The sequence below is a fragment of the Myxocyprinus asiaticus genome, chromosome 34, assembly GCF_019703515.2.
Source record: "Myxocyprinus asiaticus isolate MX2 ecotype Aquarium Trade chromosome 34, UBuf_Myxa_2, whole genome shotgun sequence".
Taxonomy (NCBI): Eukaryota; Metazoa; Chordata; class Actinopteri; order Cypriniformes; family Catostomidae; genus Myxocyprinus; species Myxocyprinus asiaticus.
Genome location: NC_059377.1, coordinates 21932495 through 21950252, shown reverse-complemented (window position 1 = coordinate 21950252; position 17758 = coordinate 21932495). Strand labels below are relative to the sequence as shown.

The 17758-nt window shown below is 39.7% G+C and overlaps 1 protein-coding gene across 1 annotated transcript in view; it reads right to left on the bottom strand.

The window, feature by feature from the left end:
• The window catches only part of LOC127425334 (thrombospondin type-1 domain-containing protein 7A), a 145530-nt gene that overhangs the window by 73966 nt on the left and 53806 nt on the right, over nucleotides 1-17758 (bottom strand). The window contains exons 3-4 of the mRNA XM_051671191.1: nucleotides 15659-15907; nucleotides 4962-5143 (exon numbers count right to left, since the gene is read on the bottom strand). Of these exons, the coding sequence (XP_051527151.1) occupies nucleotides 4962-5143; nucleotides 15659-15907 (431 nt within the window). The remainder of the gene's footprint in view (nucleotides 1-4961; nucleotides 5144-15658; nucleotides 15908-17758) is intronic.

Here is a 17758-nt window from a genome sequence, read left to right as displayed (position 1 = left end):
TTTTTACCATCATTTTAGGGTGTATACATATTCATGGCAATGAAGTTGTGAAATTGGGTATAACTTTACACAGAAAAAGTTAGTAAGTGATTTTTTCACACTAAAAATCACCAAACGTCTTGTGGTTATACATTTGGCTTACGGCTTGGCCTCATTAACTTATATTGTAAGTGCCTCACTGTCACCCAGATTTTTGCTTTTTCCTAAAGAAAAAGAGGGACAAAATTATTTTTTTAATTTATTTTTTATTTATTTTTATTTTTTTGTGGTAATCAATATTATGCCACAATGCTGTCGATTAAGCTTGAATTCTATTGAACCTGGAATATCCCTATAAAGTGAAAGACCATGGACACACGGAGCTCCCATCTGCTTCAAAGGGGAAAGACTGAAATCATCAACATTTCAGTAATATATTGAAGTCATAATATATTTAAAATCATCAATAAAACCCAAACACAATGTAAATAAAACCATACTTTTTATTTCTTTAGCTCAAATCATGCTAAAAACTGTATTTTAAGGTCTCTATTTTCACACTGCCACAACAAAAAAACATTTAAAAAATCTAAAGTTGTATGTTGGATTTATAATGATGGGAAACAAAACTTTAATTTCCTTAAAAGGAATAGTTCACCCAAAATGAAAATTATGTCAGAATTAACTCACTCTCATGTTGTTCCAAACCTGTATGAATTTCTTTGACAGGTAATGTTTTAATGTATATTCACTGAAAATGACTTACATTTCTTATTGTTTCTCACCTAAACCTATCTTATGCCTTCAGAAGGCTTGGAATATGATGCACGAGCCGCATGGACTAATTTTATCATACTTTGGGACCCTTTTTAAGCCTTAAAGTGAGTCACTATCAACTGCCATTGTATTGAAAAGACATACTGAGATGTTTATAAAACATCTCCTTCTGTGTTTTACATAAGAAAGAAAGTCAATCGGGTTGGAACAACTTGAGATTGAGTAAATGAGTCAAATTTACATTTTTGGGTAAACTATTCCTGTGACTGAAAGGGGGGTCCTCCATTCATCCTGCCGCCACATTTAGTATTACGAAGTGGTCTGTCTTCGACATGGTCAAGAATAGCCAGGGTGAAGGAAAACGTGGATGTCCACCAAACAATTTCTACACAGGATTTAGCTATGATCCCTGGAACAGAATGACCAGATTAAATCTGTTTAAAGCACACAATGTCTGTCCTTGAGTAAACCACAGCTCCTGATGCTCTCACTGTCTGGCATTAATGTAAATAAATACCTGTGAATAATTCCAGAGAGCCAGTGGCAAATCACTTGGAAATGTCCAATCACGCGGAGCTTCAAATTAAATCCTCTCAAATCTGTCTGAAATTCCCTGCGAGGAAAAGTGCCTGATTGATTCTTCATTGATTAAAAATGAACCAGGCATATGAGAAAGAAGTTTAAAGCTGCAGTTTGTAATTTCCACACCACTAGCGTCACCAAATGTAAAAGTAATTAACAAAATTAATTATTGTATTCAAGCAGGTTTCCTGAAAACTCCACCCATCTTCCATTGGTTGGACAAACCTGCCTTGGCAAGGGTTGAGCCAGTGTTGCTCTGTCGGGCTGCATTACAAACAGAGTAATGTTCTGAAAGCACTACAAAGCCTCAGTGTTACACTTCAAAAAGAAATCAACCAGTCTCTGCACATTAGGCTGGGTTTGGAGAAAGTATTTTAACATTGAAAAAATTACACTTCAGCTTTAATCAGAGAAAGACAATAGAGTTGAAAAGATCTAAACAGGTTTTTATAAGGTGATAGGCAACATGTAGCAGGGAATGAGGGAGATAAAAATTTAAAAAAAAAAAATGTAAAAAGAGCATAATTACTGTATTCATCATATGAGACAGAACTAGACAAGGTGTGGAAAAGATTGAGGTGTATGTATGTGTGTTCATGTGTGTGAAATAGATAGAAAGTGTATGTGTTCTTTTTTTTGATCTAACATAGTTCTTCCATCTGTCACTGTGTGTCTCTTCAGCGCACCAGGACTGTCACCTCCCCAGCAGGAGGCTGCTATCAGTGCCATGTGCCTCCCTTAAGACCACATTATGGATGGGATTCCGGCACTGGCTGGCAAGACTTCCTCACAGGTGGGAGGGATGGACACTCAGGCCCTGATTTTCTAAGATCCCTAATATAGGATACAAATTTGCTTGTGCAACATAAGAAATTTTGGGTGGACTTCATTGCGATTAATTTACTAAGTGGCAAAACTTTGGCTTAAATATATAGGTTACCAATAGATATTTCATGGTGAAAAGTGATGTCATTTCGATAATGTAGTATAATGGCAGTATACTGTATATGTAAATTATTGATTGGAAGCAATATTGAAAATACTGAAATACAGTTGGAGGACATCAATTGTCAGTATTTTTGTTTTTATTAGAGTTAGGGGCCGTTCATACAGCATGTGTTCTTGTGCTAAAAAAGCTAGACGCAGCACAATGACTAGAAAAGAATGCAAGTTTCTCAAGGCTCGTTTAAAAAAAGTTAAAAATCCATATCTTCAAAAGTGATATGATAGGTGTGGGTGACAAACAGATCAATATTTTAGCCTTTCTTTTTCTTTCTTTTTTTTTTTTTTATAAATCTCCACTTTCACTTTCACATCTGAAAGTCACATGTGGCACCTGATTAGTTTCATTTTCACATCTGGAAGTGAAAATGAAAGTGGATATTTATAGTAAAAAAGGACTTAAATATTGATCTCTTTCTCACCCAGACCTATAATATCACTTCTGAAGATATGGATTTTACCACTGGAGTCATATTGATTGCTTTTATGCTGCCTTTGTGTGCATTTTGGACCTTCAGATTTCTGGCCACCATTTACTTGCATCAAAAGGACCAAAAGAGCTGAGATATTCTTCTAAAAACCTTTGTTTGTGCTCTGCAGAAGAAAGAAAGTAATTCACATTTGGGATGGCATGAAGGTGAGTAAATGGAAAAAAACAGTTTTCATTTTTGGGTGAACTACCCCTTTAATACATGTGAGCAAGCCAAAAGCATTGGTTAATTGTAAATATTCTTTATTCTCAAAGTCTCTGTTTTCCACACATGGTTAAATACACCACGTTTGGTTTTAACCTGTTTAAGTGGCTTATTTCTAAAGGAAAGCTGTTTGCTTTGTCTTATTTTCTATGGTGAGGCCAAGCCAGACCAGCCAATGACTGCCTGAGGACAGCTGTGGACATTTGAATAAGTTCCCTGAGAGGTTGACGGTTCATTTCTCCGAGCAGATGGAAGGGGAGTTTCTGTGTCAGTCTGAGAGTGAGTGCGGGCATGGCATCAGCCTCTGTGCACCGCATGAGGCATTGGCACCTCCCTGTTTCTGTCATATTGCTCTAGAGGGAATATGTGTTTGGGTGTATCTGCACCTGTGTGTATGTGATGGCATTAGCACTTAAATTCCAAAGTAGCTGCCTCATTAATTTGTACTGTACTGCCTTTTTTATTCCTTAACTCCCCCCTAGTCGACTTATTTCAGCCCTTAAAGGCAATCCAATTATATGTTGGCTTGAGTTGTGCTACAGTGCAGATACTGTATACTGTAAACCGAGCTTTGTCTACAGCCTACCGTACTGCGACTTTGTAAGTCTGTGCATGGGCAGAGGTTACTTTATCAAAAATAGAAAGGTGATCTTACCATTAACTTGGCATCAAGAATGTTACGGAGGGTTCACACATACTCCATGAGTAGGGCGTGAGCGAGGCATGAGCGGCGCATTTTCGTTTCACAATTTATTTGTCCGCATGCAAGTAAACTCAATAAAATAACTTAATAAAGGAAAAATTAATAAACTGACAGACCTTTTGCCATTCTGTGTACAGCTATATAGGTGTACAGTATAGACACAGCATTAACCAATCACAACCAATTGTGCTGATAAAGATGAAGTGCATGTGACTGCCCGCAGTTGTCCTTGAAGCAGCAATAACCTCAGTTTATTATGACCTTATTAAAAAAATGTTTTTGGCGTAGGAGTCCATATATAACTTTATTTTCTGAGCAGAGGCACTGCTGTTTCTCGTGGAAGAGATGCGGTCAATGTGAACATCCAACGCGATGAAGAATGGTTATTTTAAGCAATGCATTGATGTATCTGGAAATCATTGTTTGTTTAAAAACAGAAGATGATCAGGGTTGATTATTTCCTGTCAATCAAAAGGGGTGAAAAACACGTTGGGAAATCAGCCTAAAACTCATAATGTGTGTGAAAGAAAATCTTGCATGTAATTACTTTGAATTGGATGAAAATGACAAAGTAGCAATCATTCAAGCTTCATCATTTAGAATTCAGTAAATGTGAGTTAAGAAAATTAAAAAAAAAATAAGAAATCTGACCAATTAACAAGAGGCTATTTAGAATTCAGGTAAATATGAGTTAACAATATGCTTTATGTTTCAGTGTTTTGTTTATAACTAAGACCAGTTACTGAAACATGGAATACATGTAGAAACATAGAGAATAAAGCTATTTAAATTTCTTTCCAAGTTGTCTAATAAATGATCAGTGATTTGAAACAATTTGGCATTAAAACATATGAACCACCAAACTATCGGTATCAGCAGATGTTGTTTTAAATAATTGGATATCGGTATCAGCACAAATATTTTGTATCGGTGCATCCCTAATTATTTTTTAATTTTTTAATTTTTAATTTTTTTTATTCTTTATTCAACTGTTTAAGTTGAGAATGACATTTAAATGTTTGGTAATAGAGAGGTAAATATGTTCGGGACATGTCCCTGACCAAACTCGATCCAACATTACCCATATGAGCACCAAGGCTCTGTGTCTGAAGCACATGCGTTAACCACTATACCACAGGTCCAAACAAGCAGAGGGTTAAGACAATGATATCGATCATTTTAAAAATGCTAAATCAATATGTTCCACAGTCAAGTTATGGTACCGTCTTTGTTCTTGAGGGAGCTGAGGTTAGATGAGGTTTCCGTTGGGGCTTGAACGCAGTAGACTTCCCTAGTTTGAACCCCACCTCCACAGAGCCCAGTCTGGTTGCTCCGGCGACGGTCCTGTTGGCTCAGGAGCACGTCTACCCTGCAATCGCTCCACTCTGTGGTTCTCCAATTATACCTGCAGAGAGAGAGAGGATGGTAAAAGAGAGGGAGGGAGGGTAATTCAGTAAAGTATAAACAAAACTGTGATGATGAGCATTCAAAGACCTCTTAACCCACCATTGTTCTCTTAATGTATCCTCTTTAAGCTAAGCACTGTGAGACAGTGATTTTTTTTCTTTCTTTTTTTTTTTTTTACACAAATAAAAGTCTTTTGAATTATAAATATAGTTCATTTTTAAATAATCAGAGATAATTGCAAGAGTCAGGATGTGCACTAAGGCTATAGTTTTATTGAGCATTATAAGGCTGATAGCTGGACTGCTGCATTTTAATTCATCGTGTTAACGAAAGAACACAAGGGAAACAGCATCAAAAGATGACCTTTGGATAGAAATGTTGAAGCATTTTAGGACAACCATTAAAAAAGACCTTCACATATTTCCAAATGGCACATTTACACTTTGATTTGTTGCCTTTCTGGATGAAAGGCATACTTTTTTATAAATATAATCATTCATCATTCATTATCATTACTAAAATGCTTAGATACTGACAGTAGATTATCGGAGAGCAAAATAGAATGATACATTACAACTTTTAACTGTGATATTGAAAGCACCTTCTAATTTATTTTGAAAGAATAACTCAATAAATAATAACTAATTAATCAGTCATAGGATTTAATAAATCATGTTTTCATAATGAGTTTGATTTTTTCTAATGTCTCAAACAAGTGTTTAATGAACAGCTCCATGTGCCAAGGCAAAATGCAGAATCAGTTTTTTTCAAAAATTAGTTATGAACAAAAGCAGGTCTTTTTAGACTATATGATATGTCCTGTAACAGATATGCTTAAATGTATAAATCATCTACTCTTTCCATTAACGTGTGTATGTACAACACATTTGGCTGGACAATAAAAAATAAAAAAAAAACATTTGATGCCATTTTCTTTTTCAGTATTGGTTTTGGTGCAGTTACAGCATTTTGACTTCGTAGAGCAGAGCTGGAGGCAAACAAAATATTACCAAGTATTGTCTAGTGTTGTGAATGAGCACTGGCTGAACAGGACAGAACTTCCTCTCTGTGGTTAGCCTTTAATCACCTTTTCTTTTCCATATGTGCCTCAATGACCAAAGCCTGAGGGCAGGCTTCAGGGGAAGTGTGTGTGCATTTGTGTGTTTAAATGTCCAGTGACCTTCAAGTTTAATAAATCTTGCTTCCAGCTTTTCAAATAGTTCAAAACATCAAAGAGAGCATTATTGTGAAACATATCTTGACCATGAACATGCACTCTAAACGAGGAAGGAAATACAGTCATTTAGAATACAATAATTTAAAATGCAATGAGCTGGTTTCTTAACCAAGTGAAAATTCCTGCTGGCTTCCCACTGTGATGACTCTAAACCTCTTACTGAATCACAAATGAAGTCCATTTGACCTCACAAATGTAGAGCTTCCATATTCATGAGCTTTGAGTTAGTGTAATGTTCAGGCAGGTAGAGCAGGACAGGAGCAAGTGAAGACGATGATGTAGTGAGAACCCAAATGCAGTATATTGACTAAGTGTATCCAATCAGGAAATCTGGGAATCAGATGAGGCTGCAGACCACGGGGGACCAGATGGGGTTGGAGACAACGTGGGGCCAGAGGGCACTGGAGACCATGGCAGAGCAGAGGGCAGAGCCGGCAAAGGACCCAGACACCAGGGCGAATCAGGAGACATAGGCTGAACCGGCAATGGACTTGGTGAGGCATGGCCTGGCGAGACAGAGCATGGAGCAGGAGACCAGGGCGGAGCCAGTGGCCAGAGAAGTGGCTCCAGTAGGGAGCAGGGTCTGGCGGCTTGGGGGGTGGCCACAGGGCAAGGACAGGGTCATGAGGCCTGGGAGGCAGCCTCAGGGCAGAGAGAACAGAGTTCTGGGCTGTGGCCGCTGGACAGGTTCAGGAGGGAGCGGCTCAGAGTGCGGAGCCGTGGAAGGCTCAGGGAGCAAAGCCGTGGAAGGCTCGGCACTGGCCGCGACAGGGGAATGGTCTTAGTGGCTGTGAGCAGTGGCTGTGAGCACAAGCAGTGATAGGGGAACGGCCTCCATGGCCGTGAACACTGGCAGTGACAGGGGAATGACCTCCGTGGTCGTGAGCACAGGCAGTGATAGGGGAACGGCCTTCATGGCCATGAACTCTGGCAGTGACAGGGGAGCAGGAGCCCTTCTCTTCTGCTTCCGGATGGCTGCGAGCACAGCTGTGGGAGAAACGGAAGGCAGAGCCATGGGAGGCTCGATGAAGGAAGCCTCCAGGACTACCGAGGCTGGAGAGAAAGTGGTCTCCATTGAAGGGAGCTCGGAGATCACTGAAGCCATAGTGCTCTAGGGCTGGAGCTGGCATGAATGCTGGCTTTGGGATGGATGAGGATTGCAACGCTGGCTCCTTGGCCGTGGCAGGCATGGACGTTGGCTCGTTGGCCGCAGCAGGCTTGGCCATGGAAGGCCTGGTGGAAGGAGCCACCATGGTCAGGAGCGCTGGCAAGGGAACAGACATCTCATCCGCTATCTCTCCCACGGTGAAGCTTGAGCCGGCCAGTAAAAGGGCAAAATCTTTGTATTTCTCCAGTGTCCAGAGGGTGGTAGTTTGGGGTAACAGTGATCACTTAGGCTCATTCAACCCCAACCGAAAGGGATCTTTGAAGGTGGTGCCACTGAAGTCCACTTGATAGCTGAAGTCACAGAACTCCTCCACATATTCCTAGATAGAACAATTCCCCTGGTGTAACTGCAGAAGTTTAACTGCTGGGTTTATTTTGTCCTTGGTCGAGTATTCTGTAACATTCGAGCAGGCAGAGCAGGACAGGAGCAAGCGAAGACGATGAAGTAGTGAGAACCCAAGTGCAGTTTATTGGCTAAGTGTATCCAAAAAAACATGAAAGAAACAAAACAGAACCTAAACATGAACCAAACAGGAATAGACTATGACTTGACTGAACTTGACAAATGAAAACAAAGACTATGACACAACATTATAGGATAGTACAATCACAATACTCAACAAAGGACAAAGGCAAACATGAGGGCTTAAATACATAAACTAGGGTTAACAAGATAACAAAACCACCAATGACAAGACTGAACAAATAACATGATAAACAGGATAACAAGACTAATAAACATGAACCAATGAAAAGACAAGACTAATAAACCAAGAACCAATAAAAACAAGACACATAAAACATGAGGAAAACAGGAAACCACATGACTAACACACATGACCAGAAACAGGAGGTAAACTAATTTCAAAATAAAAGACATGAAATCAAAAACATTATTCAAAACACACATAAACGTGACAGTTAGTGTGTGTTCTTTATATGTGAGCATGTCTATGTGTGAGTGTGTGGTGGTAAGCTTTGATCTGGGCAATTGTAGGTTATTCAAAATAGTACTGAAAGGTCTACACCTTCCAAGTGCTTGACCACATGCTTAGAGCATGGTCTCTCTTCATATCTAACTGAATGTGGTGACAAGGGCCTCAATTTCCATTTATGTACCATGCCTGAGGTACACAAAATGTATGAAATGAGAAAGCACTGGGCTCTTTAGCAGTACTTACCTTTGAGAAAGTAACTCAATGCATAACAGTGTGTCAATGTTTTTTGTTTTTTTATTAGCAAAGTGTACCATCAGCAGAGCAGCTGCATAAATCAAATTAGTTTGTTTCTACATCTTGAATAATGAAAGATTAGGTCTGATGCCTAATTCATTCATCCTCCTGAGACCCAAGCATGACTGCTATGTGCATTTTCCATTTCCCTATTTAATTTGTAACTAGCGCCTAATAAACATGCAAAAAAAAAAAAAAAAAAAAAAAAAATCTAGAGCAAACAGTTTTCTTAAAAACTGATGACAACATACCAGCCACAACATTAAAACCACCTGCTTAATATTGTGTAGGTCCCCCTCGTGCCACCAAAACAGCACCAGCCCGGATCACAGAATAGCATTCTGAGATGCTATTCTTCTCACCAAAATTGTACAGAGCGGTTATCTGAGTTTATGTAGACTTTGTCAGTTCGAACCAGTCTGGCCATTCTCTGTTGACTTCTCTCATCAACAAGATGTTTCCATCCGCAGAACTGCCCCTCACTGGATGTTTTTTTGTTTTTTGGCACCATTTGGAGTAAATTCTAGAGACTGTTGTGTGTGAAAATCCCAGGAGATCAGCAGTTACAGAAATCCTCAAACCAGCCCATCTGGCACCAACAATCATGCCACGGTCAAAATCACTGAAATCACATGTTTTCCGCATTTTGATAGTTGATGTGAACATTAACTGAAGCTCCTGACCTGTATCTGCATGATTTTATGCACTGCACTGCTGCCACATGATTGGCTGATTAGATAATCACATGGATGATTGTTGGTGCCAGACGGGCTGGTTTGAGAATTTCTGTAACTGCTGATCTCCTGGGATATTCACACACAACAGTCTCTAGAATTTACTCCGAATGGTGCCAAAAACAAAAAACATCCAGTGAGTGGCAGTTCAGTGGACGGAAATGAGAAGTCAACAGAGAATGGCCAGACTGGTTCAAAGTGACAAAGTCTACGGTAACTCAGATAACCGCACTGTACAATAGTGGTGAGAAGAATAGCATCTCAGAATGCTATTCTGAGATGTGGGTTGGCGCTGTTTTGGCTGCACGAGGGGGACCTACACAATATTAGGCAGGTGGTTTTAATGTTGTGGCTGATCGTGTATGTGGACAACAGGACTAAGAATCAGAATCAGCTTTATTGCCAAGAGTACTTACACATACAAGGAATCCTGTCTTGGTGACAGGAGCTTCCAGTGTACAACAAAACAAAAACAATACAAAAACAGCAGCAAGACATAGATAATAATAAATAATAAAAAAATAGTTATACACATACACACATACGTAGTGCAATCTAATATATATCTGTTATCTGTTATGTACAGTGCAAATACAAATATGTTAGTATGTACAGTGCAAATGTTTTTTTTTCAGAGGAATGAAATGGCAGAAGAGGTTGGATGTGTTGGATAAATATAAAAAAAAGACTAAACTGTGTATTGCACATAGTTATTGCTCAATGAGGCAATTTAACTGTTTATGAGATGGACAGCCTGAGGGAAAAAACTGTTCCTGTGCCTGACGGTTCTGGTGCTCAGAGCTCTGAAGCGTCGGCCAGAAAGCAACAGTTCAAAAAGGTAGTGGGCAGGGTGAGTGGGGTCCAGAGTGATTTTTCCAGCCTTTTTCCTCATTCTGGTAGTGTATAGTTCTTGAAGGGGGGTTAGGGGGCAACCAATAATCCTTTCAGCAGTCATAATTGACCTTTGTAGTCTTCTGATGTCTGATTTCGTAGCTGAACCAAACCAGACAGTTATTGAAGTGCAGAGGACAGACTCAATGACCACTGAGTAGAACTGTATCAGCAGCACCTGTAGCAGGTTGAATTTCCTCAGCTGGTGAAGGAAGTACAACCTCTGCTGGGCCTTTTTCACAATGGAGTCAATGTGTGTCTACCACTTCAGGTCCTGTGAGATGGTAGTGCCCAGGAACCTGAATGACTCCACTGCTGCCACAGTGCTGTTTAGAATGGTGAGGGGGGTCAATGTTTGGGTGTTCCTCCTAAAGTCCACAATTATCTCCACTGTTTTGAGCATGTTCAGCTCAAGGTTGTTTTGACTGCACCAGACAGCCATCTGTTCAACCTCCCTTCTGTATGCAGACTCATCGTCATCTTGGATGAGGCCGATGACAGTGGTGTCGTCTGCAAACTTCAGGAGCTTGACAGAGGGGTTCTCGGCGATGCAGCCATTGGTGTAGAGGAAGAAGAGTAGTGGGGAGAGCACACATCCCTGGGGGTCACCATTGCTGATTGTACAGGTGCTGGAAGTGAGTTTCCCCTGTCTGCTGCCTGCCTGTCCGTCAGAAGGCTGGTAATCCATTGACAGATAGACATGGGAACAGAGAGTTGGTGTAATTTATTATGGAGTATAGCTGGGATGATGGTGTTGAAAGCCGAACTGAAGTCCACAAAAAGGATCCTTGCATATGTCCCTGGTCTGTCCAGATGTTGCAGGATATGATGCAATCCCATGTTGACTGCATCATCCACCGACCTGTTTGCTCGATAAGCAAATTGAAGGGGATCTAGAAAGGGTCCAGTGATGTTCTTCAGGTGGGCCAACACCAGTCTCTTAAATTATTTCATGACCACAGACGTCAGGGCGACAGGTCTGAAGCCATTACGTCCTGTAATTTTTGGTTTCTTTGGGACAGGAATAATGATTGAGCGTTTGAAGCAGCATGGGACTTCACACTGCTCCAGTGATATATTGAAGATCTGTGTGAAGATGGGGGCCAGCTGGTTAGCACAGGATCGAAGACACGCTGGTGAGACGCCATCTGGGCCTGAAGCTTTCCTCGTCTTTTGTTTCCGAAAGATGCGGCTCACATCATCTTCACAGATCTTAAGTGCAAGTTGAGCAGCAGGAGAAGGGAGGAGGGGGGTTGCAGGAGGTGTTGGTGTTTGTGTGAAGTGAAGGTCAGAGTGGGTGTGGGCCTTTCAGATCTGCAGTAGAACACATTCAGTTTGTCAGCCAGTTGTTGGTTCACCACAGGGTTGGGGGTAGGAGTCCTTTAATTTGTGAGTTGTTTCATGCCACTCCACACTGATGCAGGGTTGTTAGCTGAAAACTTGTTTTTCAGCTTCTCAGAGTATCTTCTTTTAGCCACTCTGATTTCCTTGTTCAGTGTGTTCCTGGCCTGATTGTACAAGACTTTATCCCCACCCCTGTAAGCATCCTCTTTGGCCTGACAAAGCTGCCTGAGCTCTGCTGTAAACCACGGTTTGTCGTTGTTGAACTTAAATAAGTCCTAGTCCTAGTAGGAATGCATATATCCTCACAGAAACTGATATATGATGTAACAGTATCTGTGAGCTCGTCCAGGTCTGTGGCTGCAGCCTCAAAAACACTCCAATCTGTACAATTGAAGCAGGCTTGTAGTTCCCACACTGCTTCATTGGTCCATCTCTTTACAGTCCTTACTATTGGCTTGGTTGATTTTAATTTCTGCCTGTAGGTTGGAAGAAGATGAACCAGACAGTGATTAGAGAGTCCCAAAGTTGCTCTAGGTATAGAGCGATATGCATCCTTCATTGTTGTGTAGCAATGATCCAGTATGTTCCTGTCTCTGGTGGGGCATGTAATGTGCTGTTTGTATTTGGGCAGTTCACGTGTGAGCTGTGTCTAAGCTGTGAAATTGTAAATAATATCAAGCTATAGAAAGTCCATTTTTTTTTATTTTTTCATCAAATTATTTATTACGTTTCCAGGAGTGTTGGTTATTCATGTTTTTTGAGACAGACACATCAGAAATAAACATAATTAATTCTGATTCAATGTAATGGCCAGCATCATCCAATCGCTGCAAAACATGTTAAAATAAAATGTTACATTATGAATTCTGAATCTATGTACTGCTTACCATTGAACATTTGATAGGAAGTTTGGATTGAATGCACTTAGCTGCATAGATGGCCATAGGATGCTCCCTTGCTCACTTCCTCCCTTGATCCATGTTTAGTGAATGACTTAACCTCCAGTGTGCTGTCTGTCTGCACTGGTCTCAGAACAGTTCAAAATGAACCTTATTTTCATCCTAACTCCATATAAAGCCTCTGAAAGCAATATTTGTTTCAGCTTTTGGATGCGTCCATTGATTCTCAGTTTGGTAATGCACAATAAATATAGGATTTCTAAGGAAAACACACATTAGTGTGTTTAGCAGTGTGGTGTTTCACGATAAACCGCTCAAATTTTTTAAATGGCATATTGGATGAAACTAGAGATTCTAATCTTTTGACTCAAACAGGTTTCAATGTAAAATCTTAATTAGGTTTCTCACCAGATGTAGTTTTGTTGGCATTTCTCCCAAAGACGAGCTCCGCTGTGGTCAGGGCCATGTTGTTTTGTCACATGACTCCATGCGTCGGAAGTTTAACCCTTTACGGACAGCACAGTCTCCTGAACTGAGATCAGTCAGTTTAAATACATTTAAATAATGTGCTGCATATAGCGATGCCAAAATACAATGTCCACGCATGTGTACGAGGGGTCGCACAAGGTTAAAAATGATGCTTTTTTCTTACCAGTTACTAATAAAAATATGGTAACACTTAACAATAAGGTTCTATTTGTTAACATTAGTAAATGCATTAGGTATCATGCACATTTATTAATCTTGGTTAAAGTTAATTTATGAAAATAAAATTGTTCATTGTTAGTTCAGGATACTTCATAATCCATTTACTAATGTTAACATATAAAACGTTTAATTTTTAAAGTACTGCAAAAGTATTGTTCATTGTTAGTTCATGTTAACTAATGCAGTTAACTAATGATAACAAATGCAACCTTATTGTGAAGTCTTACCATAAATATAAATGTGTATAAATGTGATGCCATTTTCCCTATTTTTATTGTTTCTTGTGTCAATTAAAGCAAGCTATTTCAAATATAGAGATTGTGGATGTTAAAAATCTGGCATGATGCGTCCTGACAGCAAAACACAATTGAGATTTGAGAGCTATGGCAGAAAGGAATATTTTCAGTTAATAATTATTTAAATTTTGGCCTGTTCCTTACAAAAAGCCATCGTATGGCAGAATGCATAATGCCATATAATGCAACTCCTTTTGTTTTCTAAGAAAGAATTAAAAAAAAAAAATTAAAAAAAATCATACCGGCTTTGAACGAGTTTTGGAGAGTGAGTGATTTTTGAGTGAACTATCCCTTTAAGAGATTAAATAGTGGGTGAGTATTAAACTTTAATTGTTACAAGCCATTGCCGACCACCTGAATCTCACTCTGGAGGAACATTTGGTCATAAACTCCTGCTGTAAAGGATTCTTAGTGACAGCAGTAAAAGCACACATGGGGTTTGATGAGGGAGCATTGCCTGGCACACACTGGGTCGGCTCCATGGGAGCGGCATTCATCTCCATCTAATACAAGGGGACACAGACTCTGCTCTCATGTGTGTAGCAAGGTGATGAGTGATGGGGACTGGACCGGCCCATCTGTGGAGGAGATCAGATTGGACAGCGTGTCGCCTGTCCTCTCAGACATTCCCTATTCATCAGCTCATCCCCTCTAGAGTGGCGCTGTGCCAAACCACAAACCCGCTGCTATCTCTCTATCTTCCACAGCAGGACAACCACCCCCCCTCCCCACCACACCCCATGCCGAACCAGTTCACTTCTCCATCTGTGTTTTAACATGTTCATGCTATTCAAAATCCACTAACAGATGACGTCCATACAGAGAAATGAACAGTTATTCTCACTTCTGTTAACACCAGGCCAATTCAACTGCTGACATCCTTGTGTGTAGTTAATTTTAGACACTTCATACAATACAACTTACAGAACACTTTTTACCTGGAGCAAGCAAAGGTTAAAGGGATAGCTCACCCAAAAATGAAAATTCCAAGTCTTCTTAAACTATACAAAACTCTGTATAAGGACAGACTAAAATGTAAGTCTTTACTCACTGATGATCTTCCCCTCTGCCGGTATCCTGAAAATATATGCTACCTATCAGGATGTGCTACCAATACTATATTCGCATAGTTTTAGGGTTGGGTTTAGGGTTTGGGGTAGGGTTAAGGTTTAGCACAACCTCACATCATAGTTATGCTGGTAGCACATTCTGATAGGTATTATCTGCCTGACCAGATGTGCTACCTAGGTTTTTAACACATTTCATGCTGTTGTAGTACATACTGTACCGACAGTAAGTGTGTTAACTGATCTAAGCACTTATATTTGTAAATCATTGTCTTGGAATAAGTCTCAAAAGTTATTAAAGTGTAAAAAAACATTAACATATTTTCGATACAGAGTACATGGCTTGGCATTTATTTGTGTGCTAAATAACAGATATAAATTCCCAGTGTGAGTAATGTATTGTGAGCTTTCAAAACAGTGTTTAATTTATTTGTGCATTCTGTTACGAGCAATTGTGAGAATCTTTCATGCTGTTAACTGCATTATTAGGATAAAACTGGATGTGACTGGATCAGACAGTTGTTGGGTTCACTTTCCCTTCTCCCCTCACTCCACTGCTGATCACGCCCACTTTGAGTGCTTCATTTAAAAATGTGGTGAGAGCTCAACTGTTCTGAAATGGGGGTTTTGTGACCCTTTAAAGGCAAAATAGTGTGAATTTATGGATTACCCCCTGCAGGATTCAAACCTACAACATTTTGGTTACCAGTCTTAATCTTTATCCACTATGCCACACCACTAAAGTTGAAGTGTTCATCAACAGTTGTACTGACTCTGCAGTGTATTTTTGAAATGTAATCTAAAATGTAATCTTTAACATAAATGTTTATTATGGTTGCTTAGTCAAGTTGAAGGCCAGAATTAGATCTAATCCAAATATTAGCTCTAACATTAATTTCATGATCTAAGTAGTGAAACAGAACTGATGTAGTACATACACTACACATGGAGGGATTCCTTCTCCCTGTGGTGAACATGGCTCGCTCTCCTCCAACTCAGGGCACTCTACTCCTCCACCCACAGGGAACAGCTGCACCTGACGTGTGCGTGTGCGCTGTCCCTTGCGTCCGTTCAGATCATAGCATTCCTTTGAGCAGGTAGACCAGTCCGACCACTCTGACAATTCACAGTCCTTGGGGATGACACAGGCTTGGTAGGTCACTGGGAGAATCTGCTGGTTACAAAGGCTAAAGAGAGAAAAAGATGAGTCTGTTACTGATACATGAATTTATTAATATTAATTAATTAAAGACGAAGTGTGTAATTTCTGTGCCACTTGCATCACCAAACGGAATTGCGAAAATAAACATAGTTTTCAAACAGCTTTCCGAATACACCCCATGTTTGCCATTGGCCAAACAAACAGATAGTCCTACCCCAAATTCACACCACTAGTTGAGCCAGTGTTACTCTGTTGGGCTGGCCACATCACACAAACAAACAGAGGAATGTTGAAAGTGCCATAAAACCACAATGTTAACACTTTTGGGGGTATTCAACATACGAATGGCTTACTTACAGTAAAAAAAATAAAATAAAAAAAAAAGATCAGAATATTAATGCTGCTGACACTCTGACCCACTATCTCATCAGGAGTTTTCCACAGCCCTGTTGTTGTTTTTTCGTTCTCACTGCAGTCAGTACAGATTGCAATTCAATTTAGATATGTATCTAACTTTGATTTCCATGAATTTTAATTAAAATGCATCAATAGGCTGCTTTCTGTGACTGCTTCGTGTGGGGGGAGGGCATGATTGAGACTGGCCCTCACCAGAGCTCCTATAAAACTTGTAAGGAAGATCTGCATTTGTCTTAAAGAAATAGTTTATCCAAAAATTTAAATTATGTCATAATTTACTAACCCTCATGTCGTTCCAACCCCTTATGACTTCTTGCTTGTTTCTTATAAAGAAATATGCATATGCAATGCTCATGTACATGCAATGGACTTTTTTTTCAATAAAAACTATTTACATTTTGAGTTGTTTCTCGCCAAAACCAAAACCTATATTGTATGCTTTCAGAAGACTTGGAATATGATGCACAAGTCGCGTGTAGTATTTTTATGATACTTTTGGATCCTTTTTACGCTTTAAAGTGAGTCACTATTAACTGACATTGTATCGAGAAGATAGACCGTGAATATATTTTGTACTTTTCTGTTCCGCATATGAGAGAAAGTCATACAGGTTTGGAATAACATGAGGGTGAGTAAATGATGACCAGAATTTTAATTTTCGAGTAAACTTACCCTTTAAGCATCTATTACAGGTCAGAAGTTACATAATACTGTCATTGCCACACTTTCATACACATGCATAAATTAAGTAATTTGGCCTTGTTGACATTTATGCAATGCAAGGTCTGATTTTGTATCTTGGTTTTCTTGTCCCTAACCTTGCCATTTCACACATTTGATCCAGGGCAGGACACAGCATTAATGCGGTCATCAGCATCAGCTAAGCCTCTTTGGGGATTTCAGCCATCTGTGAAGTCAATGAGTAACTCTAATGTACTGATCTGCCTGGGACAGTGCATATCTCTCTCCCAACTTCCTTCACTAAAATCCCAAATAACAACACATACAGCCAGATATGATACGTCCCCATTCTAACTCTAGAAGGGGAACATATGACCTGCTTTATAGTCGCACTGACAGGATCAAAGTGGATGTTGACAGGTATATTGCTAGAGGAAATGCTGAAATTCACTTCAAATCTAAAGGTGAATGGTAAAATTTCCATACCACTTGACAATATATCTTTTACTAACAAAGAAGTTTCTGTGGTAGCCGTTCGTCATGTGAGACAGAATGAGGACAAAAATGTATCAGATATACTGTATGTGCACATAATATGCTTTAACATGCTTTTCAGAGACTTTAATAAAACATGCTTTTGAAATCAGGCTGAGCAAACATGTGATGGAAATCAACTTGCGCAGAAGAGCCACTAATAATTCCAGGCCATATTCATAGACTGTAAGAAACTGGTTACTCGTACAGCTGAAAATAATGGGAGACATTTCTGAAAGAAAAT